Source organism: Drosophila miranda, chromosome 2, assembly GCF_003369915.1.
Source record: "Drosophila miranda strain MSH22 chromosome 2, D.miranda_PacBio2.1, whole genome shotgun sequence".
Classification (NCBI taxonomy): domain Eukaryota; kingdom Metazoa; phylum Arthropoda; class Insecta; order Diptera; family Drosophilidae; genus Drosophila; species Drosophila miranda.
The window spans coordinates 8,147,815-8,173,597 of record NC_046675.1 but is presented as its reverse complement, the minus strand read 5'-3'; the positions used below and the strand labels follow the sequence as shown (position 1 = coordinate 8,173,597).

The following is a 25,783-nucleotide window of genomic DNA, read 5'->3' as shown; positions in this document are numbered from 1 at the left end:
TTTAGTATGCAATAAGCTGCTCAGACATTCCTTTTAAATTGCTTCAAGGACTTCATTTAAATTATGATTAACCACTGTGTTTCCAGTGGCATGGAAAACAAACTTGCTTCATTTCCGCCCACCCACGCAGGCAGGCAGGCTGGCAGACAGACGGGGACCCAGACACAGATACAGACACAGACACAAACACGTACTCAAAGCGGCACGAATGGGGGGAAAAGTGTGTCCAGGGTGTGTACAATGTACATTCATCTAGTTAATGTATATAGATAATGTTCATAATACTTGTTGAGTAAATGAAATCTAATGGAGCGCTCGTTCATCATTCGAAGGCAGAGCGCAAAGAACTTAATTAAATGTTTTCCCAACAAATGTTTGCCGCATTCCCAGCGGTCGACGCTGTCTTCAGTCATAATGGCAGAGCTGAAGGTAAAGCAAAAGACAAAGATAGAGATAAAGCCAAGCCAAAAGATAAAGATAACGACAAAGATAAAGCAGAAGCTGAGGCTAAGGCAAGATCTACAGCCGTGGGCCAACTACTTTTACTTGTTGCGTCGCAGTTGTTCTGGATTTGGTTGGCTTTCCCCGGTCCTTGTCGTTCTGGCCTGGCCGGCACATTTCACTTGCTAATGTTGTTGATTACTTTTAATTATAATTTCGCTGCCAGGCTACGGCAATGGCTGCTCCTCTGGCAGGCCAACTTCCAAGTTCCATCTACCAACATCCACAGCCACTTCCCGGTTATGGCCATCAAAATGAACTGAAAACTTTTGCGCAGTCAGCCGTAACCACTGCAGGGCTTTCAAGTGACTCGTCTCGCCTCGTCTCTGTTGCCATGTGCCCCCCCCCGAGCCCTCACCCCAAACACTTTTATTACACTGTCTTTATGTATTTTGTCATCATCCACTTTAATTGGCCGCTTAACGCCCACTCACCGGCTGGGATCGGCTCATTAGCCAACCTAGAAGGTTAGCCCGGGCCCCAGCTCGAGTCCGAGGTGTGACCCCATGGCCAAGTCCTGTGTCCTAGACGCCCGTCTTTGATTTCACTTCATTTAATATCACAGGATATCTCAGTGTACTGGTCTCCGTGTTGAAGGGTTGAAGCACTTGCAGTCCGTCCCGCGGCAAGTCTAATTAATGCCACACATGAAACAACATCAGCTGCCATTTTGTGGCCAATGTCCGGAATGTTAATCAACACAAACAAAGGCTTCGGGCGGGCCCTGGAAAATATTCCCAAAGTGCCGCCGCATTGCACACAATAATTAAATACAATTTAAAATGTTATTCAGCAATTATGAAATTTGTCAGCGCCGCATGTCACCTGAGTGGGGCCATGCCATGGCATGTTCTACTCGTGTATCGTGTAGACCAGCTCGTTATAACTGCACTCCAAGACCCACCCACCGCCCAGGAGCTCTGTGAAAATGTTGGCGGCAAATTTTCCCATGCAAACGGAAGGAAAACGGAAAAATCAAATGCTGTTGGCTAACAGATACTCTGCTAACTAGGGAAAATACATTTTTGGTTATTACGAATGTGTCGTTGAGGTGGCTAAAAGGCTTACAAATCTTTATATCTTTATACATATGTTATAAAAAATTCTTCATAAATACAAAAAATATACAGATATCTCGGTGTAAGGTCCTTTTTTTATTGGCCATATAATAATTCTATTGAAAAATATTCTTTCTTGGAAAAATAGTCTTTATTTTGCCGAATAAATAGATCAACTAGAGCCGATTAAAACCTATCGAATAATTCTTGGTATTTCACTGACTGACCTCAATTTTATATCGCTTCAGATTGAATTAAAACCTATCGAATAATTCTTGATATTTCACTGACTGACCTCAATTTTATATCGCTTCAGATTGAACCTGCATAATCCTCTTTTAACTTCATCTAAGAGACCTCTAGAGTGAGGTCCCCGAGCAAATGCAAAGGCAATATACCCTCCGCTAGATCAAATTGCCCGTGGTCAGTGTATAAATATGCGCCTAATGCATCGGTTAGGGAACATTTTCTCTTTTCACGCGAAAAGCAGTCTGGTGCTGCCCCGTACCGTCCCAGAGCGACAAGAACAATGGCACTGCCACTGCCACTGCCACTCGGCTTTCTCATACGTAATTGAACTGATAGCGGGCGACGCCGCCAGGCGCGCATTCTGGCTAATGATAATGGAGGAAGGGCGGAGCGGGCGCTTCAGGTAGCAGCTGACAGAGAGAGGAACCGGAGAGAGGCACCTCGGTCTCGGTCTCAGTCTAGGTCCGCTCTCTGGGCCGCCTTTCAACCTGTTGCTTTCAACCGTGCGGCGGGGCTGGCTGCTTCAACCGCTCGAATCTCGGCGATCGACTTCCAGACCCGACTTCAGTCAACGAAACCGTCTCGAGCCGAGCGAACGTCGCTGTTCCAGCTCGCATCCGAAAGATACAAAAGCCAAACGGCTGAACGTGCGCCGGTGTTGGTGATACCACTCGTAGTGTGCGTGTGCGTGTGTGTGTGTGAGTGCGATGAGATTGCCGGTTTGAGATTTGTGTCTTTCTACCTGTGCCGCAGCAGTGTTCTTTTTTGTTGCTCTTTTTATTGCGGCTGATATAAGAATTACACACCCATACGAAAAGAATCTATCGAATGGTATGCAAAATAGCAGCGACTTCGAAGCAACGAACCCAAAAGCGAACCCCCCCTAAAAGAAAACGAATTGGATAATTTCTTTGCCAAACAACAGAGAATTTGGCATCAGTTTGCCAGGCAACAGGCAACTTTAACGAACTTCTACGAACTTCAGATACAAAAGTATCTCAGAACCAAAAGGTAAAGAAACACACACGCTCTCTCCTCGCGAATATACTCGTAATTGCTGCTGGTTGCATCTCAGAGCTTGCACAGAAGGAATTCGCAGTCGGGTTCTGATTATTTTAACGGTTTATAAATTTAATTAATACCCAGAACAGAAAAGGAGAGACAGAGAAAGAGAGAGAGTGAGAGAGAGGCAGAGCAGTGGAGTCAAAGAACAAAGAAGCAACGTCACCGCAAAGGTAAAAATTATACTTACAGTCTCCACATTCTGCTTCTCCCTCTCCCTCTCTCTGTCCCTGTCTCTGTCTCTTGGAATGTCCCAATGTTTTCGTACATGTATCTGTTGGGTTGACTTACACACACAGCTCACGGCTCACGGCTCAGGGCTCTTGGCTGTGTGCGATGCACCCACTCCTCCGCGAATGCGTGGAGCGCCTGTATCTGGCAGATACTTTCAGTCGACTCATGTGCCTAGTCTTCAGCTTTTCCCCTGTATCCCCTTCTTGTTGAAATTTCTAAGGCTAAGCCCGGTTTAATTCTTATGCACGTCTAAACCTTCTTGATATGTGCCTTGTTGCCGTTTGACAACACCATTGGCATCGCCGAAGATTCCAGTCCATTACCAGGGCCAACACGGCTTGAAGCTCGATTTGCAGCGCGACTGTGACGATGAAAAAGTTACGAGCTAGCAGCCACTGACATGAGTAATACTGCCACACAAATGCCACAACAACGATAAATAGAAACAGTTTCTGTTCGCTAGAGCAAAGTATCTTGTAGGTGTGAAATGATTTGAGGGCGTTTACCAGCAAAGTGCCAACAATTGCCGTCAATCGTGTCTGTCTGTCGATGTAGAGGGCACTCGAAAGCCGTTCTCCCCTTGGGACTTGGACAAAAGGAAACGTAAATCATAATTCAAGTTCATGTCAAGATACTTTCCCACGCTCTCAATGATGGGAAGATACAAGTGCATAAAATTTAAAGGGGAAATCTTCGGGAGAACATGTGCATAATATGGAATCATCAGATGTTTCCTTCGATTTTTGAGATTTTCTTTTGCAAAAACAAAATGTATCTTCTCTAAATAAATCTCTCTCAGCTGCGTTTAATTGTCACTTTGCTGCATGGCCATTAAGCTAAAAATTCTTGACTTTCGACTTGACACTGATTCTTGACAAGGGAATGTACTTTGTATTATTTGTTAGTTTTGGAACACACACACACATTCAGAAGAACCTTCCAACGTGCGCTCTTGCTGTTGTCTTTATACGCGATAAGGCCGAAATGAGCTTACTTCTGGGCTCTTATCTGATGTGCTATAAAAATCAAACGAAACGAAAGAGACTTTGTCTTGGATTTATTTATGTGCTCAAGATCCAAATATTTGAGCATTATGTCATGTCTAGTCTGTCTCGCACGGACCGGGGAGGAGCCGAACAGTTTTGAGATAAGTTGTGGCACGCTCGGGTGCATTGACCATGTCTGATAGCAGCGGACTTTGAGTTCTGCCCGACAGCCTCATCCTCAGCCCCGTCCCCGTTCCAGGCGAAGGTAATTGGAGATTTTCTTTTGGCTTTGGGCCATGTCTTGCCACTCATTAATCATTCATAAATATTCATTCATCCCCACGCCCGCCCATCGCTCGAACATTTATCATTATCTTTTCAGCAGCTTCCTTAATTTCTGTCGTGTTTGCTTTTCTCGCCTGCCGATGCTGCCGCCGCTGCTGGTCTTTTTCTATTTCTGCTGGAAACATTGAATATGTATCTCTCAGAATGCTTTTCCTCTGCTCCGTGTGTTGGGGCAGCCGAATATGCATAGAAATGGCCTGTAATTAATGCACAAAACTGGTGACAGTTATTGGGTTTAATAACGATATTTTTCTTACTTCTCGCACGCGTTGAACGTGGCACTGTTGTACGAGTAGCTATTTGCATTTTTATGAAACGAAAACAGCTGCCGCAACAGCAAATAAGAGCTCTATCGAGAGATAGCTCCATTTGAGACATGACTGGGTTTGGAGACTGGCTCTGGGCTTGGCTTTCGGCCAGATAGATGTCTGGCCAGAAATAGAGATACAGACAGAACGAACTGAACTGCTCGCGAAAACCTTAATCAAGTCAAATGCAAATCGGGTTAACTGTGATTTAACGAGAACCCATCAAAACTGAACTCAAACTCTGATGATGATGATGATGACAATGAGATGCTGTTGACACTCGTAAAGAGATGAAAAGAAAGCGAATGGACCAAAGGGAGTGGACTGCTACTGGGAGAAAGGTTTACCCACTAATGCAGTTCTCTTTATGACAGTTGTATTTCGTTTTTACTCAGTTTCAATTCTTTTATACCACAATTGCCCAACGAGAATTGGCCACGATTTGTCCATTATTATTCGCCCATTCCAATGGCGCAATTATCTCATAGACATGCCAGAATAATTATAGGCAAATTAACGCTCTGCCATTTGGACACAGAGTCCCCCAAATTGGTCAAATCACATTAAGCTGGCCGCCAAACAGCAACAAAATAAAGAGTGAGACAACAGCCAGAATCTGGCCAGAATCAAGTCCGTCAATGGATGCCGGCGACTCTGTTTCACTCGTATTTTCGCGTGCCGTGTTTTCTGTGCCGTGCCTGACAAATTCAATGGCCGAAATGGCTGTGAAACATATTTGAGAATGTGACGGAAAAAATCTCTGTAAACAAGCGACGGCGGCAGAATGGGGCTGATTTAATCAACCAGAGATTCGTATAGATACATTTCGTACTCGTATTTATAAGTATTCGCACATCGATGAATCAGATGTCGGCCAACGGAAATGCAACTGAGAACTTTGTATCGGTTTCAAATAGGGGTCATATCATTCTGGGCAGACTTTTGGCAGCCAGGGAGATAGGCTGTAGTCTTTATCGATTCCTATCCCTCTTGATTGTCCTTTTGTTCTCCTCAATAAATATTTGAGATACCGAATACCGTAAAGTGTGTTCAAAGCTTCGGCTTTTCTCAATCTTTGCTTTTTGCCCATGTCGCAGAAATGGTAGCACTTTTTGGGGCAGCTCCAAAGTGGCCAAGAGTGTGAGCTGTTATTGTTGATGTTGGGGCTTTGGCGTGGCATCAGCTGCCTTGAAGTGCCTGTGCAATGTGTCGCTCGGGCGATTGAAATTCTTATTGAATGGCCCACACAGCTGTACGTCTGTCCGGCCAAGTGTGGTGTGGTTTATTTTCGTATCGTTTTGTTTTCCTACTGTACGCTGAAACGCCAACGGTCAGCGCTACTGGCCACTGGCTTCTGGCAGCCTCAAATGTAAGTCAGCAATAACAGCCATAACAATGGCCATAAGCTGACTAAAATTGAATTGTCTATCTCGGTTACGTGAGTGGGTCCAGCCCCAGATGAACAAGCTTAAGCTGCATTTAGCCATTTAATTATGGGCTGACTCACAGACTGACTTTGGAACGGTACATTAGCTAATGGATGAGAAAAGAGCAGTCTTTGTAGACACTAAAAAATAATTAGTATTACTGACAAACTAATCAATAAACGCTTAAAAATTTAAGAAAGCATTTCAGAATTTTTCTGATTCAGAACTAATTACTGTTGATATTTTATTTTGAGTTTCTCTGAGAACTGAACTGGCAGATTTTTATGTTTATATTTACTTTATTTTATATATATTATCATCATTTATTTATTATGACAAACCATGGACTTCAGCGTCTACGACAGTTGCCTTTACTCTGATTGCATTTTACAATAATAATTATTTATTTATAGCTTCGATTGGCTCTAAAAACCAGTTCGACTCACAGCGATAAAAGCAATAAAAAGCGAAACCAATATTTGCGTTCAACAAATCAGAGCCTAAGGGCCATAGCACATACAATATATGTATACAGATACAGATACTGTACTGTGAGGAGTATCTGCAGCGGCTACTGCTGATATCATCTCTGGATAATTGCACGCAATTTTCACTCGGCCTCGCCCACATGGATTGCCAGCTACTCGAAGATTGACTTGACTGTGGGCTGCCTTTTCACGTGGGCTGGGGCTGAGTGTTCGCGTTTGTGTTTGAGTTTCTTTCGGCTGACATGAGCGACCGCTTACGGATTGGCTTCGGTACGAGTAGATGGTATTTTAGAGCCATGAAAGTAATTTTTATGGGCCTCTATTTCCTCGGTGTGGCATTAGTATGCAGGGGGATTGCATTTTCCGTGTCAAGCATATGCGTTCGCCTCCTCCTCCCGGCCATATTAACGTCGCGACGTTGCATTTCCTTCTTGATTTTTCCAAGGCATTTCCATTTCCCCATTCCCAGCAAACAACAACCCACTTCTCGGGCCTTTTATTGCTTTGTTCTCTGTGCTGTGGCACAGCTCTGACATTGTTCCCTTTTTTGGTCTACGACTGGGCCCGGACTCGGCCCAAAGTTGATTGCTGGGGCACGATTCTCCGTCGAGTGGCCAGCGAACCAGAATCCGAATCAGAATCAGAGTCAGCTCAATTACTCAACTTTTGCAGATCTCGTTTCCAATTTCATTGCAGTGCAAACACATTTGCAGCCGCAGACAGACAGAAGACACACAGGTCTTGTTAATTCAGGAAACTCTCCTCAAGGTGCCCCCCAAAAAAAGTTGTGGCCCAAAAAGTTTCTTCACACAAGAAGCGGCTTTAACTGGAAACAGCAACTGAACTGAATGGAAGCGAAGTGAAGTTGTGGCCAAATCCGAAGTTGCTGCTGGATGTGGATGTGGCTGGTGATTGGATGTCGAATCTCGGGGCAAAAGTTATTCGCAGAGAAAGTTTTTAGCAGCCCATCAAAAGCATAGTTGCCAAAAAGATACTTTGGCGAACATTCTTGGCTCTGCTCTCTCCATGTACGGGCCCCTCGCACGGCCCTGCTGACATTATGAAATTAAAGCCGGACCCAGACCAGCCCTGATCCGGTATATGAGCTCGTACTCGTACTGGCAGTGGCTGGCTGGCTAATGAGTGCAGAAATTGAAAGTAAGAGTCCCCGCACAGAGCACACGCGCCCCACACTTAAGTGCACTTCCACATCGGACACAAACACAAACACAAACACAGACCCGGAGAGTATTATTGTAAACAAATTTTCCAACTGCAGCTGGGAAAAACCGGTCGACTCGACGGCCAGCTACTGGCCATGGCTCTGGCTCTTGGCTCGGTCGCTGGCTCTTGGCTCTCGGCTCCGACTGTGCTTGAAAACCTGACCTGCTGCAAAGACTGGGTGAAGAATGGGTAAAAGTGAATTTCATTTGCCACAGAGCCAGCCCAGGCCGGGGACAGAGTGCCTCTCTTATGCTGCTGTTGCATGCAGCACCACAAAAAACCAGGAAAAAGCAGCAAAAATCAGCCAAGAGCAGTTCCTGCCCAGCAGACTGCCTCCATGTTCAGGGAGATTCATTTCTCACTGGAGTGCAGGGCAAAGCACTGAGTATAAGTAGATATACCTTCAAAGTGCACTGAGGAAAACTTATTTTAGGAATTTAAGAGGGTCTTACAAGAAATTTGAGAATTTTTAAAATTATCCCTTGTGCGGTTGAAAAGTTCTTAGAATTAAAAACTTATGGTTTGAACAACATGTTTTGGAGCTATTGGAGAAAATGCCTTATAGATTTTTAGGGAGCTTTCTTCGAGTGTTCTTCTACTCGGATAGATGAAAACCCATCATTGAAATCGAAAATCGATCAGCCCCAAATTACAACCGAAGCACAAAATCCTTCGTTTTCCAAATTTCTGCAGAATCGGCCTCCGTATCATGGCTAGCCATTAATGATGGAAATACAACATAGAACATGGGAGACCCTAGGTTAAGGCCACAACAGAAAAGTGTTTCCTCTTCGGTAATTTCAGATTCTTTCCGCTCTGCTATCTACAATCTGGCCCCAATAGAAAGCCCTGGCTGCAGCCCTGCCTGAACTTGGTCAAACAGGCAACAAATGCACTCGAATGTGGGTCGTTTGGATTACCATATTTGAGGATGTGGACTGAGGGGCTGCCATTACATGACCTCCTCAACTGGGACTAACTGAATGCATCAAAGCAGCTGCGAAAGCCGAGGCATTTCCATTTGTACGGGCATGTGTTGGGTGCTATTCCAGTTCTCAGGTCGGACAATTATATACGAGTACGAGTATTATTACAGGGCAGGGATTGCCTGGCAGGGCTCTAAGCTCAGTGAACCGCCATCTGGGTATTTCGTAAAGGCTACACTCTAGATTTTTTCGATTCTGGCTGCCATAATTTATGTACACTCGTAGTTATTCAACAGCTAACTGCTTGTTAAATGCTGCCCTGTCATCTTCATTATCATCGTTCTCATCAGCAACAGAAGCGGCATCATCTGCGTGGTCAGCATCGAGCCGATGGGGCTCATGGCGCTGCCAGTCCATCAGTCACTGTCCGTGGCAGAAACCCGCGGACTGTGGCAGCACCAAGTACCCGCACTGCCTGGCGCCTTCTTCAGCTGCATTTGTTGCCTGTCTATAGAGTGTTTTTTCTGCTGGACCAGACTTTTAGATAACCTTTCCATTTTATAACTGTCAACTGCGCAACGAATGCGATTTGACGGCACAGCGCGGCGTTTCGTTTCATTTTTCCTCCAACAAACCATATATTTTCCTCCATTTTCCCGTCCGTCTCGAACGTATAATTACGCGCTGCGTTTTGTTGCCTGCATTTGAAATTGTACGCAATTTTCCCAAAAGTGTCAACGCATGTCGGGGCTTAAAAGTTTTCGAAAAATGTTAATTTGTTGTCGTTGCTAATGTTGCATTCACTTTTTCCCTGGCTGCAGCAGCAGCAGCAGCAGCAGCTGCCATCGTACACGACGCGTCTGGCATTATATGATGCTCATTATTGCACATTACTTGTATGCCCAACATTTCACAGGGAGAGCCATGGAAAGTTGTGGTCCGTCCCTATGAGACAGCAGAAACGGCCAGAGCTGACCAGAGGATGGTCCATGGTTCATAGAAAGCATTGTTGGTTACCTTAATTGATTTAATAAGTATATCTGCCACTCGCACGGAAGTTCAACATTAAGCATTTAGCTGGGTCATCGTCAATTAATCGAAAAACATCGAAGATCCGTGTAGATACTCTTGGAGGCGCAGAGCGGGGAGCGGGAGGTTCAATAACCTTCAAGGAGGAGTTGTGCCATCGCAATCGAATTTAAACCGAAGAAAAACCAGAGATTCAATAAACAGCTTTGTTCGTTTCCTTTCTTGGCCATCGCCACACACAAGTGCTAGCCTTTGGGCCATTGTTCGTCCAGAATATCCATTTTAAATGGTATTTACACAATGGTAAAGCGTGTCGATTGCATGCCACCAGAGCGAGGCTTCTCATATTCCGCCAGTCTGCAGCCACACGAAGGGAAACTTGACCTTCTCGCACTCATCTCTGGTTGAGTTGCGTTCCACTCGACAAGCAGATTAGTTCAGAGGATTCTATTTTATTTATTTACTCGGACTTTGAGGCCATTTAAATCTGAAAGTTTGCTGCAACCAATAAACAGCTGAAAAATGCCATCAGACGGTTCGATGGTGCAGCAGGAGCCAATCGAGGGGACAGCCTGGAAGAACTTTCAATTGAAAACTGCAACTGGCAGCAAAGACAAAGTTTCAAGTGAAATCTATTTGTATAAACATTTGCATATAATTTGCACGCCAAGAAATAAAAGTCACGGCACAAGTTCAGGTTCACTCTGGGGCATAACTGGCTTTATATTTTTGCCATATATTCGAGTGCGGAAAATCAATTTACCATTCATGGAATTTTATTGAATCCTTGCGTTTGGCAGGCCATTAGGAAAATCGTTTGCCCGATAAAGCGCAAAGTTCAAAGGAAATAAGTTTGGAAATATGTAAATTCAAATATTTATGTGGAAAGTTATATATTTTTTTCTAGTCCATACTTCTTTGGAGTTTTCTTAACCCAGAAAAAGCCAAGGAGATAAATGTTGGGCTCTTTCCAAGTGGAAATCTTCTTTAATCAAAAGAAATCGTACTTATGCCAAGAGTGTTGGGATGAATTTTAATTAAATTGCGTTTATAAATAATGCCACTGTCAAATTGAGTTACATAATTGAGCGTGGACTTGGGAAGAGGGCTAGACCTAAAGGCAGAATCAGAATCAGAATCTAAGAAAGAGCTGCCAAAGCAGAAAGGCAAACCAATTGGCCTATTCTGACGGGAGACTGCCAGTCAGGCAATCAGTCAAAACCAAACAGCGATACAAACATGCGATGGGAATGGGATCGGGGCAGGGTAACATTTCATCGATATCAAAGCTTACACACTTAATCGAATTTAGCGACAATTTTACCGAGTTTCCATTAGCCGCTCGTAATGGATGATTTTCCAATTACCGGTTGCCCGGCCCGCTGCTGGCTAGGGACGAGGGATTCACGGGGTACAACGCTGCGTATGCGTGATGGAAGTGGCAGTGACAGCAGCAGCAGCAGCAAAAGCGATGACAATCGCACGCACATTCGTGAGCCACACACACGCCGGCCCTCTACAAAATGCAAATTGATGGGGCACGGGACACGGGGCACTGTCGCTGTGGGTTTTGTTTCCTTGTGGCTTTTGGCCAAATTGCTCGCTTTCTTTGTGGCCCCCGGCAATGAGGCTGTCGTCGCTGAACACACTTTGTCATTTCCGAATGGCAAATAAAATTGATACACTTTCATTGCGGTCGCTCGTGTGGGCTGCCTGGATGGATGGATGAATGGATGGGTGGCTGGTTGGATGTGAGTGGCTGTGGCTGCTTAGCTGCTTTGCGTTTTTCGCTTCCAGCACAATCAATTTTTAATGCTTAGCCGCATTTTTGAAGAGTGCTCGACGTTCACCGTTCAGCATTCAGCCTGTCAACTCGGATCACGAACCCAGGCCACGTTCCTCAATCCGATGTATCCACATGGGGCAACATGATGTGCCTGTTGCACAGAGTGGCCTTTGGCAGAGCGCCACATTCTCAGCTTCTGGCTTTGACACAAGCGGGTCAGGTCAGGTCAGGTCGAGTCACCTCCGTGGCGACGGGTTGATTTGTCGTCGGAATGTGCCCCATCTGTCCCTGATTGGAGCAGCCGCAACAGGTGCCTTTCGGGGCTCAATTATTCCCGACAGGCAGAAAATAATTTACTGCTCAACAGGACTCTCTAATGAAGTCCCAGTTGATTGAAAATCAAATTGTACCTTGCACTGCAGTCAATCAGTGCGGCCACCTTTCACACCATGCAACAGGCCACAATTGGCTGTTTAAATATTTAAATTCCACTCCAGTTACAGGCGGCATTCACCAAAGGAACTCCACCTCCAATGCATTATCTGCTGTGTGTTAAAATGTGTCAAAATAAACTGACAGAGCGGCCCCCCCACACGGCCGCCTGGCTGCACATAACTTTCCACTTAAATGCAGCTGTTGATTGACACATGGCTCAAATTGAATTAAGTTTTTGTCATAAATTTTATAGCCAGCCCAAGTGGAGACGTGAAACGTGAAGCGAAAAGCAGAAACAAAATCGAATTCGAAAATGGCAAGCGGCAAGCGGCAAGCGGCCGGGTCCCCGCATGGAGTGCGCCACATGTGCAGAATTAACAGCCAACTACGCCAGAGCTATACGCTGCTAAAATACGGCCCACCCACACACATCTGAGTGGAGCGGAGCCAGATTTTGTTGGTTGTTTTCGGCCAAGTTTGGCGGAGTGCAAAGTGCCTTGTATTTCGGTTTTTCCTTCAAAAGCTACCCAAATGGATATTTATGAGACTTCACATAAATAAAGTTACTATTTTGAGAACTGCAGGAAGCCATCGAATATGAAATTAAACAAGAAAATATGCATACGATTTTGGGTTAGTTTTCATTGAAGTTTGTTGGAGGGAAAAAGGGTAAAAGACCCTAAAAAATATATATATTTCCAGCCATGGCATATTCTAATTAACAATAAGAGCTTAAGTTATCGTAAATAATGTGTTTAAGAAGAAAGAGTTGAGTACCTAAATCTCAGAGACTTCTGTACGTCATGCCACACTCGACCTTCGTGAATGTGATGTGAATAGAACCCACAATTGTTTAATTTACTGTGTAATTGTTGGTTAAATATCTTAAACCACTGCATACAATTACAAAAAATACCGTAATCAACGACAAGAGATACTTATCCGACAGAAAGATAATATGTGGCACTTGGCAGACCGCTGCCTGTTGCAATCACACATTCCACAACTTCGTTTCAACAAAGATGCCCAGTAATTTGTTAACTCAATAATCGACACTTAACTCGATAAATTATCGCAGCCTTGACCATGCCTAATAAGATTTTCCAATTTTCCAATTTCAATCTATACTAAAAACTAATAGTCGTAGTCGGCTGACCTTTGGCCACGTTTGCCCAAGCCGTTCTAATGCGAATAATTCATTTAGAAGCCAGTTGTGGGATTACTTTGTCCCAGTTACGTTTGTAGGTACTTTCCTGTGTCATTCGAGGGGGATAGAAAGAGAGAGAGAGAGAGCGTGCCACTTTTGGCCAACTGAGTAATTTGGGGAAAAGCGTGAAAATGCAAATTCCCTCAGTCCGAACCGGCCTGTGTCATAAATCGTCTGGACATTACATAATTAAACGGAATTGTTGGCTAGTTAGCGTGTGCGTTGCCTTCAATTACTTAAAATTCTGAATGGGGCAGGCAATGAATTGAACATTGTCACGCTCGGCCAGAGGAAACGGTCCATCTGACGGACGAGGCAGGGGCATGGGGCAGGGGCAGGCCCAAACGGAAGACGGTCTCTGCCAGGCAACGGCACTTGGTTGGCCAAATTTGTGAGCTACGGCAACGGCAACGGCAACAGCAACTGGCACTGGCTGTAACTCTGGTTCTGGCCATAAGTCAATAACCTTTTTGGCAGGCGGCCAATTTACGCACATACAATTTGTCGGCGACGGCGGCACGTAGCACTCACTCGATGGCTACGGCGATGGCAACTTTATTTACGGTTAGACGTTGACTTGGTCTTGGGTGGGTGGGGTTTTCCCTTGATTTCTGTTTTTTGTGCCGCAGAGGTCAGACAGCATGACCAAGTTCGCACAGGGCAATGGGAATTATAAAAGATGGACTTGTTCAAAAAAGTTCAGGTCTCACTTCAGTTTTGACACAAAAATTAAGTGAATAAATTCGATGGCACTTGTCTGGAGCAGGTACTTCCCGGGCATCTACTGGAAACCCAAGGCTCCAGGAATAGCTTCAATGATGCTCGGAAATAAATCAAGACAAATGACACACTGAGATGCCAATGCCAATATTCTAGAATATTCCATAAGGCAAAGCTAGACTATTTTTTCTGCCAGTGTATCGCATAAATCTCTTCACACACTTTCCATCTGAGAGCCGAAGCAGATTAAAGCCGACTATTTTGGCGCCTTTAACGGGGGGGATAACCAGATTTCTCTTTCTCTATCTCGGCCGCTGGCTCTGGCTCTGGGTCTGGCACTGGGTCTGGCTGGGCAGCTAGTGAAGCGTTTAAAGTCCGGCCTGTCCAGTCCAGTCCAGGCATTTATTTGCCCTACCCTAGGGTCCGGGCCCTGCCTCACTTTTTTTTGTTGTATTTATTTTTGTGCAGACGCCGGCCATAAATTTATAATTTTATACAAGAAGAAGCAAATTTTCCGAAGCTCTCGTCCGGAAAATGCGCCCGGGTCGCAGTCGCAGCTTCATTTGACTGAGTGTTTAGCAATTTTGTTTCGTTTTCGCATTTCTCTTCTTTCTCCATTTCCTTTCTTTTTTTGCGGCCCAACCGGAGACCCTTTTTCGTTCTATCCCCTCCCCCGAAAAATCCAACCCAACTGTGCCCCAGGCGGAGGGCGGGCATGCGTTTCTTTTTAATGTTTTCATAACTTTCGGCGCGTCTGTCAATAAGTCGAACTCTTGGAAAGTCGAAACTTAAGTCGGGTTACGTGACTTTCATGTCAATGACTTTCCGGTATCCTGCCGGCCGGGAGCTAAGAGTGCTCCTCCGATTTGAATATTAACACACTGACACCGTTATCCCCGAGCGGGTTGAATGAAATATTTCCGTTCCACCACAAGCACCACAAGACCATTCGGGCATTCGAGCGAGTCCGGTCCAAAAATACTCGCATTTCTCGTTTTGTTAGCACGTTCACTGGCACCCACGCTCCAGGACTCCACTCTACACCACTCCACTCCATTCGGTTACCTGATATTGATTTTGCTTAGTTTACATGTGGGACTTATCAAATATTAATCACGAAATATGGCCAACAATGCAGGCTTTCGGTTTTTTTTCTCCGGTTTTCCCCACCACACATATCCCATATCCCTTATCCTTTTGTCCGTTTGTTGTTTTCGCACATGCGCCAAAAACAACAGGCGGAACAGCAGCACACACCACACGCTCCGTGGAGTGCTCGTAAATGAAAATATTGAAATTTGTTAGACTCGTACTCGAACATGGTAGCATTATCTGGCATTCAGGACATGCCACGAGCATAGCATACTCCAATGTTCCACTGCTCCGGGGCACAAAAACATCAATAGACACGCGCACATACTCGTGTATATTTAATCTTTAACTCCATATTCCCAGCGCACAATTTGTCCCCATTGATTGCTTATTGAAAAGCAGCAGAAATCGTGTTTCATTACAACGCAACATGATGCACGCATGGAGGCCAGCAGGAGGGTAAAGGCCTTCCGTCCCGCCCCATGATTGATGACCGCACTTCATTAGGATAATGAGCGGCGAGAATGGACAGCCTGGTTATGGAACCCAACGGATTGATAAAATATCATTTACAACCGGCAAAAGGGTCCAAGCTGGGCACAGTATCCAATTGCTTGAGGGATCTTAATATGCCGAGCCTTGAGGAAACTGATTTGCAATCAAATTGGTGCACATTTTATCAAAAGGAAAAGGTTGATTGTAACTTAATCTCAGCGTTTGGTAAAGGTTTTTCAAATGCCTAAAACTTGCATTTCATTAAAGCCTTCGCTGGCCATTCCATCCGTTTATGGCTCATTGGATCATAATTTCACGCTAAATTATGCGTCTGTCCCAGACGAATGGCCGGGCCAATTAAGTCCCTCAAATGTCAATTAAAAAAAGCCGTTTTCCCTTCGTCATTTTGTTGTTATTCTCTCGGCGAAAAGGGCGCGCTGCCAGCCAAGTTAAGGCAAATAAGCGAACAGCCAGGCAAACAAACCAAAACGGAAAAACAGACAATGGTCAACAGCGAGTGGAGACCAAGAATAACAGCAATAAACAGTAAGCGGTGACGAAAATGAGAGACTATGAAGCTTTACATACCCTTGCAGATTGATCGATTTCTGGATGTATATGTTTCCATAGATGTTCTACCGATTGTGCCCCAAAGCCTTATACCAAAGAGAGGGGTCTGCCCAAGGCCCCTGCTTATTTCAAGTCCGTGTTACCCTCTGAAAGGGTATAAAAATGGCCAATAGCAACAATGGAGGGCAATCGTGGCGACGATGACATCGCTGACAAGCGATTCGTCGATTAACTGTTATTTAGCCGGTACTTAAAATGGCAGCCGTGAGATTTCCGGTGCGCTGCCACCCATCCTTGCCACACACACACACACCTCTTTCGCAGAGCTCCCCCGCTTTATCGTTGAGCGAACAGGAAAGTAAATGAAAGTACAAATTGACGATTTGTTTGATTTGGTGCGTAAAGCAAATCTCAGACAAGAGCCAAGAGGCAACGGACAACGGACAACGGATTGGGCCCCCAAAAGACTTTTGGCTATAATTTAACGCACGAATGGCTCGGTTAAGCGCTGTAAAAAGGCTGTAACAACAAAGCCAACTGCCGCAAAAACAACTCGAACAGAAACCCCCCTAAGCCCTTAACACAAAAGTTTCCCATTCTTTTCTCTTTCGTCTTGGGGCCGTTTCAATTTTCTTATTTTTTTGAGCTGCGGACTGGAACTGGGACTGGGTTCTGGCCGCGTTTATTAAGTAATAAATGTTTGGGCATTTTTGTGCCATTGTGAAAGTGGATTTGGCCAGCGAAAAACTTTGGTTAAGACAAATGTCAGCAGCAGCGGGAAAAGAAATGCGGCCATAAATCTCGCTGGGCTTGGATTGGCCAACAGCAGGTGCTTTCCTTCTCAGCCTCGGTCTTAGCCCCAGCTTCAGCCATCGCCATTTTGGGAAGCAGCAAAACAAGTGACACAATTTTCTAGTTTGCCATTTGGCAATCGCTTTTGCAAACTGTCAGAAATGTGACAAATGGAACGACCTTGCTGCGACAGAAGACAGAAGGCAGATGGCAGATGGCTCAGCGGGCAGCCAGAGTCTCCCCCCCCTCCATCTCTTTTTTTAGAGTCTCTCATCTCACGGTCTATTTGTGTGCCCTATATAGGGCCCGGCCCGTCTCAGTCTCATGGCTGCTGCGAACACTTCATCTTGTCGCCCAGTTGGAACCCTCATTTTCAGCGTCTTTTCACGTGGAACGGCGGTGCAAAGTGCGCAGCAATCAAAATTTGTTATGCCACCAAAATTTATGCTCGCCTGGTCGCCTGCTCGCCTGCACGCCTGTGGGAGGGTCCATTTCCTTTCTGGATTGCTCTTAAAACTTTTTGCATTCGCTAAATTATGCAGAAATGCCAAAGAGTCGCTGAATAATCCTGTTTCGCCAGCGGCACTGCAGCGACATTAACTTTTATACACTTTTTTTGCGAGAGGGATTGGCAGTCAATTGGGATGCAGCTGCACACCTGGCGTATGCGCAATGCAGCTCATGAATATTGCTCATACGTCGCGTGTTAAACGCTCATTTACATACGGTTCGAGTGTGCACCGTATGCCGAAGAGTTTCCACTCGTTTAACAAACTCAAAGATAACTTTATCAACCATTTACACTTCCACCAGCCCAAAGTATTCATTATTATTAGCTTTATTATGAGCCAAGATCTGGGGTCTGGGATGATGTCCTGCGGCTGGCTGGTTGTTGGTATCATTCATCTGCAGATGGCCACTTAAGCCCTGACCGAGCTGGTCCCAGACTAAAAGACACCGCCTTATGAGCCATAAGCTAATGTAAACCCCTGCCCGGGGGCCGAGGGCCAGCCGCTGAAAGGGGAAAGGGCCAGGCCAAAACCATTAATTTTCAGCCACGGCCAACACAGATATACTCGTCAAGTTCTGCACCACGATCCCCACCCTCCAGCTCGGATCTGTGTCTCGGTGTCAATGTACTCGTATGCTGCGACACATCCCATCCCCATCGCATCCCTCACCAAATACCCTCTGCGTCTGTGTCTGCCTCTGCGGCTGTCCTATACGTAATTATGCAAATGCCAAAGCACAGCTGAGGGCTGCCTTGAGAGAACCCTCGTCTGTTGCTGGCCCCGGTTATCATTGTCAAATCGAAGTTTAACAAGATGAAAAAGGCTGCTGCTGCCAGCTGACTGGAGAGTGAATACCCTAACGGGCAGTCCCAAAGGAAGGAAACCCCCTTACTGCTAATGGAAGATTAGGTGCTCCCACCCAAGGTACTCCTTATAAAGGCAGTATCCTTTGACCAACACCTTCTTAAACTCCCTGCCGGAAGCGGTAATTGGATTGCAGTTTAAGCCGGCTCAAAGTTCCACTCCGTGTTGCAAACTGCTCAATAATGTTGCTGTATCCCTGCTCAACACGAGGCAGAGGGAAAAAAGGCAAATGGCATTAACGTTTATTTAGGTTTATGGTCCCCCCACATCAAAAATACGACACGTGTGCCGCGGGTGCTTAAAATTCAACAAAATTCGCATTTAATTTGATTTGAGCTCGACCGCGGTCTGCAAACACGAAAGTATATTTACGCTGATGTGCTGTTTCCGCCAAAGAGGGAATTTACAAAATGCATAAAAAGCAGGGCATGCTGAATGCCCCCCGAAGTCCTGATGGCGTGCCGTTTCAGCACCGCCTATGAGTGGCACATTTAAAATTAATTAAAACTAATAACATTTTCAAGCACTTACCCGAAAACATACACACACACACACACGCACACATATGAGCGGCTCGAGTGACGGCATTTTGTCGTGAATTGCATAATTAAAAGGCGCGCAAATGGCAGGCCATTTCCGGTGCCCAGGCAGGGAGTAACTTGCTTTAATTTAAAGCCGCCACCTAACATTTTCTGATGTCCATTTGGCGGCGGTCTACCTTGGCAGCCCCCCTGCCATGGGGCACACTCTCAAGTTTTGCCTCGCAACGCTGTCAAAAAGTTTTAATTTGAAACGGAAACGCGAGACCCAAGTCAGGTCGAGAGTCCGCGAGCAGACCCAGAGCTGCCGCCCCCAATTGGGCATTGTCCCTGCCCCAGCTTCCGGCCAAAAGCCTGACCGGTCCCTGTCCATCTTTCCGTGTCCATGTCAGTGCAGCGGCCGTGGCAGGAAAAAGAGCCCTCGACAAATCATATTTAGCCTGGTAATTATTTATATTCGCGCTCTCTGGCACATCACCGCCAGCATTTGGCGTCATTAAAATCGTAAATCTAATGGACAGCAGCCTCTACAGCCAGCCAGTCATTTGGTGGCGCTCTAGTGGCGCTCTGGTGGCGTTGTCTGTGGTCCGAAATGATTTGAATTATGGCATACTTTGCGGAAACTCTGGGAGATAGGAAAATAGAGAGAGAGAAGGAGGACAGATGCCAGATTCTAGCATATTTTATTCGCTCTCTTAAATCTGAATAATTTAAAATTGTTTTCTATTTCTCTTCTATTTTTATTTAGTGTGTATTTTTCAATTTAAAACTTTTGCAAAACAGTTTCAAATTCAACCGCAGATGTTCAGTCGTTCTGCTGTTGATGTGGCATGGCATTTGTTTACTCCAGATTTTCTAGAGCCAAATCAATCCGCCGCCTTAGAGCTCTGTTTCGTGCCCTCCGCTGCGGTAAGCTCTCAAAGAGGAGAATTATTTTGTCCTTGTCTGGTGCTGTTGCTGCTGCCCCATGGCAACATCAAAGCAGGAAAAGAAGGAAAGCGGCAAATGTTATCTTCCTTTTGATATCTAATAAGCCATTGCTTGGTGGTGGTGCCAGGTGTTCGATCTGGCCAAAAGGTCACACGCCCAAAAGGCCACAAAAAAGGACCCCAGTCACAGACCCATAGCCTGTAGCGGGACCCAGCTGATTTACATCAGTTTAATTAGTTGCTTATTTGCATAAGCCGTGCACGGGACAGGATCCGGGGATTCAGGACAATCACAAACATGCGTAAAGCTATTTGTTTAGGCCGTGTTAGGGTTTTTAATCATATTCTATCGGGAACACACACACACCATACAGGCGGCAACAAAGCCAGGTCTTTGCACTGTTTTCATGGTCACTGTGAATTTATGGCTATTTAGGTTTAGCACTTTTTCGCAGCCCATTGTTACCCTTGTCCCTGCTGCGCCCCTGGCACTGCCTCAACTCCTGGCGGTCCTAATGGCTTATTACGATTATTAATTCATAACCCAGCAGTCGTGGAGCAGCAGTCGTGTTGCTACAACCACAAAAACAACAACTACAGCGACAACTACAGTGGCACTCGAACGAACTCAGGACATGAACAAACACTTCTCCTTCCCTTCACCATCCAAAGCCACATCCTCATGGAGTTGTACGGGTGGAACATGCAATCCTGACATGCCAGCAGATGGCGGCATTAAACATGACGATTGCTACACGGCGAGAACACAAGTTCCACTCTAGGGAAACGTATCTAGATTTGAATAAATGAGAGTTCTTATGAGTTCTTTTTCAAGAAAAATGCTTCCAGAACTATGGCTTTAATGACAGCTATATGGAATGGACAAAGAATAAGTATGCCAAGAAATTAGGGAAAACTATTTGGTTTGGGAATTGATTTCGGCGAAGATGGTTAAATAATTATAATATTAAAACGTTTTTAGAAATGAGGGAAAAACTAGTTAGAAAATGCGTTTTTTTACTACTGTTTATGGTATGAATTACTATTGATTCTTTTTTGTTTTATTTCCACAATCGAATGTTTTTTACGAGGAAGGAAATGAAACCCTATTGAAATGAAAGAGTTGTTAGAATTTCATGAAAATTGTGGGACACCTTTTAAGGGAATGCCAGCCAATTGTCAGGCAATGTGAAAAGACAAGTGAAATTATGCCTTATAATTATGAAAATAATAAGCACTTGGATATCACAAATTATCCTTAGAAAGGCAAATTATTAATCAATCAACCAAGACTCCAGTGAGCACTAGCCTGTAAGAAAAAAGACTTTCTGAAACATCGAGTTTGAACACAATCTGGTTTTTCGATAAAAATCAACCATTACTTGTTTTGAATTAACTTTCAGAACTTTAGTTTTTGCCAGTGTCCAGGCAGGAATTGAGCGAAAAGCTAGTTTCCGCCCGGGAGCAGGAGAGGACTTATGCGTTAACCAGGCCAATAAAACATGTCTCCACCCCCCCCCTGGCTGGCTGGCTGTGGTCCGTGGCCGTGCTGGTGCTGCTTACATATGTATGTGTGTGCGTGCTCCTGAGAGTATGCAACAGCTTTGGCTTGGTTTCTGTTTCCGCTGGCGTTACCGTTGCCGGGCGCCATTGTTCGCTCCTTTGATGGGTTGCCTGGCAGCTAGACTTTGCTCGATTTTGTGGCGCTAATAAAGCACACACGCATCCCATTCCATTCCTCGTTCTCACTTGAATCCCGATGCTCAACTGAAGATAAAATTATAATTAAAAAGTGGTGTTCCTGCGGCTGCTGCTGCTGCTGTTCGGGTGCCGACATAATTTACACAGAAACCAAAATCCTGTTTGGATTTTTATGCGCTCTGCGTGACTCCTTCACTGACACATCATCACACTTACGCATATCGTACATTTACATACACATGTGCCCCGTGCCTGTGCTCTGGCCGTGTATTTGTTTTATGTGTCAGCAGCTCGGCTTGGCAGCCCCTGTTTTATTTTACGGCCCTGGCCTGCCAACCGCGCGTTAATATTAAGCAGCTTGAGCCTGAGCCTGGCCAAAGGATGGGCCAGCTGGGGACCCGCAGCGGCCTTCAGTTTAATTTGGTAGCCGGGCATCGACTTACATTTGATTGGCGATTTAATTGGACTGCCAACTTTTACTTACACGTCCGTCATTTGCATAATTTGCACTCAGCGGGGAGTGGGGAGTCGAGTCCCAGGATGTGCGTTCAATTAGGGAGCATTGTCAAGGCCCAGATGTTGATCGAATTAGCAGAGATTCGTGCCCTGCCCTGGCGTAGGTGTAATTAATTGAGCAAATGATGGCTGTCCAAGCGGAATACTCCAAAATTCACTTAACAGACTTGAAAATCTCTCAGCATTTCATGTATTTTCTTCTTTTTTTTTTTTGTTTTGAGCACACTTTAATTGATTTACCAATTAACCGAATTATCGTATATGTTGCACTCAATCGTACCGAAATCTGCATAAATCTAATCAAAACTAACCAAAAATGTATCAAATTCCATTCCGAAAATCGATTCAATTGCTATTAAACCAACTAATGACAACTTTTTGTGTGTTCTTTTTATATTCTTTGTCTCTTTCCATCAACTTACACCAACATCACGCACACGCACAAACACACACACACACACACCACAACCATAACCATAACCAAAACCACACACACCAACGCTTGTCACTTTCTCTTTGTCTCTGTCTCTGTCTCTCTGTCTCTGTCTCTATCTTCAATTCGATAACAAAATGTCATGTTAACTTTTGTAACGTGTTTTCGTTTCCTAACCAACAAAATCGAATCGAAATGTCTATGCGTCTGTCACGTAATTATGTTATGTCTACTCCCATCCACCAAAAACCACCCGACCATCGAACCACCTACCACAAAAACCAACAACAACAACAATCTCCCCCACAATTACAACAACAACAACAACAACAGGCTCTTGCGCGCTGAATTGTATTCGCTGAGGCGCAAGGGTGCGGCTAAGGTCGTTGGTGGAGGAGTGCAGCCACACGATGCCACACAACAACAACAGAATACAATGCAGCAAAATCAACAACAACAACAACAACAGATCGAACAACACACCAACAACCACAACGCACACAACGACATGAGTCGGCACTGCGCTCGCTGCACCACCGAACTGGGCCGCATCACAAACCGCGGCGCCCCCTGCCGCGTCTGCAAGCTGCGCGTGTGCAAAGCCTGTCGCGAGTTCACCTCGCGCACCACGGATTGGGTGTGCGTGGTGTGCCACAAGCAAATGTAAGTCTCTCAACCTCTCTCTGTCTTTCTCTCTCTCTCTCTCTCTCTCTGTGTGCCTTTTCTCTGTCTCCGTGACTGTCAATCTGCAATCTCCAATTTCCATTCTGTAACTGTAAACTAACCCAAAAACACGCACACACACTCGTAAACGAACTAAACAACAAATTCAAACTTTGTGTCCTGTGTCCCCACGTATTAAGGCATGTATCTGTGTGTGTTTGTATTCTATATGTCGGCTGGGTAAAAGAACACCCTGTGGGAAGAGCTTCGGTAGAACGGCATCGAATTCATTTCAGACCTGAGAAAAGTTCCTATCCCAGAAAGCAGGGGATACCAAATACGTTGTCCCTTCATGTTAGTCCTGTTTTTCGGAATTGAGAGCATCTTAAGATATCCTAAAAGACCAACGAATAACCCACTAAGACCTAAAAGCACTATCTTTGAAGGTTCAATTCACATAATAATGACAGATCTGACTTAAGAGAGTATTCGATAATCGTATATTCCCCAAGTTAAGAGGTCGCCTTCTATTCGCCCTCATTCCTGTTACCTGCCTTTCTCCCTGCTCTCGACATTGTTGAGCAAACGTTGCAATTTTCATTGTTGCAATCTAATTTCGCCAGCCCTCTATGTGGCTTTGTGCATTCAAATTGCCACCCGAAGCTCAGGAGAGCTGGCAAAACAATGTATGCAATCGGATATGGATATGGCTAATGGTACTATCAGATCTCATTTCCAGATAAACCATTCCCAGGAAATGCAGACGCTTCAAATTGAAAGGTGATTCTCAGAAAGAGAATATCCGAAATATTTGCATGGACAAACGAACATGATTCCGGCTGCTTTTGGCTTAGGGGAGAGGGATGGGGTATACGGCGGATATTTCCACGTATCCGCAGCCCACAGGCGTATCAGGTGTCACACAGACAGGCCTTGTCAACTGATGCTCTCTGCGTGGCTGATGTGGCGGATTTCCAGCTAGTTTTTGTTTGGTTTTCATTTTTTTTTTGGCTGCTGTTTGTTTGTTCTTTGGTGTTGTTACGTTACCCGAATGTTTTGAATATTCTAAGCGTTGTTGGTTTCTGTTTTTGTAATCGCATGCACTTTTTTAATTGCCCATTCGACATGCAAAAAGGTCAACAAAATTCCAAACATACTTCTACCGCATTTGAAATGCAATTTGCACCTTTGACGTTCCCCATGTCGGATGAAATGTATTTTCCTTGTTTCCTGTGTTTCAGGGGACAAAAGAGAATATGTCTGTGCAAGAGCTTTGCTTCGATCCCAACGGGCATCCCGTGTTGTACAAAGAGTTTCAAGAGCTTATACATCATCCTATATTGTTGCAACAGTGCCACAATGTTCCTCAAGCCGTTAAAGTTGCACTCTGTGCCAATTCCCCATTTAAACATTACGCATACGCCCTGTATACAAAAAGTATTAGCTCATCCAGAGGCTGAACTTCGGCCAGCATTTGCCAACTGATGCTGCGACCCCCACACGCTCAGAGGAGAGTTCAGTGTTAATGGGCGAGCCCCAGCCCCAGCCCCAGCCCAAGCCCAAGCCCCAAAAAAGCAACTGAGAAATACTCGTGCTTGTACTTTAGTGCGCAAGGCCAAGACGCAGACATTTGAGTAATTAAATCTTGGCCAACTGCTGGTGTATGTAAATTTCCCGAGCCAAGAATTCATCAGGTCGCCTACAGGTGGCTGCCATTTCACGCCTCCCAGAGCCAATCGACTGTCAACACGGATGACGCACACCAAATTTGGCTGCGTCTGCTGCAGCAGCTGGATAACAGCGTCATGGCAGCCATGGCGATGACGGCGATGAGCCCAACCCCTAGCCGAGAAGTCGATGGAAGGCGTCAATTGCTGCGGCTGCTGTTGGAATTTGTTTTACAAGTCAACGACTGAGGGTCTTCGCCTCAGTTTGACTGCTTCGCCCCCAATCAAACCGACAAGGCACAGTGTCTTATGGGCAGATTATATTGCAAGAGAATACACAATACACTTAATTAACCCAAAAACTTTTAAAGATTTTTATACTGACATTAAAGATATTGTTTGGCATTTCTTTTATGAAAAGGGCACTGCATGGATTTACTGTTGGAGTATTTTTCGATGAAAATTTGCTGATTAAAATGAATTAAATTCGGTTCCTACTTCCGTTTGATGTCCATGGGGATTTATCTTATTTATTAAATATTATTTTAAGTTTTTGCGACTGGAGGTTTTTGCTAAAGAGTTTTCCCAAGACGCAATTTTTCTGGAGGCCCAAGCCAGTGTGTGTTTGGCATCACCCTTCCATCACACCTTGTGTTGCCTCCGGAGCTTCGCTTCGCTGTGTTGGTGGCGTGTGTTGGAGCTGCTGCTGCGGCTCTTGGTGGCTGCCGCAGACGATTCGGTGCGGCAGTCAGTCTGCCTTGTGCCGCTTACAGGGGCAGACGTTGATTTCGTTCGTTTGACTTGTGGGAAATGTTTGTCGATGTTTTTTGGTTTCTCAAATGGCAATGTTGTTGTTCTTGCAGGGAGATACAGAGCGCCAGTGGAGAGTGGATAAAGGACGCCTATGCCGTGGGCTCCTGCAGCGCCGTCGACCATCTGACCACCAGCGATGCCCTGAGGAAGAGCATGCGACGTTCCTGGACCATATCGAGTGAGTTTCGAATCGAATTCACATCCACATCCTT

At 45.2% G+C, this 25,783-nt stretch overlaps 1 protein-coding gene across 8 annotated transcripts in view; it reads left to right on the top strand.

Moving 5' to 3' along the window:
- Positions 1–2,375: 2,375 nt before the first annotated feature.
- LOC108155327 (synaptotagmin-like protein 4) overlaps positions 2,376–25,783 on the top strand; it is a 44,933-nt gene continuing 21,525 nt past the window's right edge. For 5 of the 8 annotated variants that reach the window (XM_033390034.1, XM_033390029.1, XM_033390028.1 and 2 more), the window contains exon 1: positions 25,622–25,749. In XM_033390034.1, coding sequence (XP_033245925.1) covers positions 25,725–25,749 — 25 coding nt within the window. In that variant the 5' untranslated portion in view covers positions 25,622–25,724. Of the gene's footprint in view, positions 2,820–22,893; positions 23,092–25,621; positions 25,750–25,783 lie in introns of those variants that run through there. The other 3 variants (XM_033390032.1, XM_033390030.1, XM_033390033.1) reach the window with 2 other exon arrangements.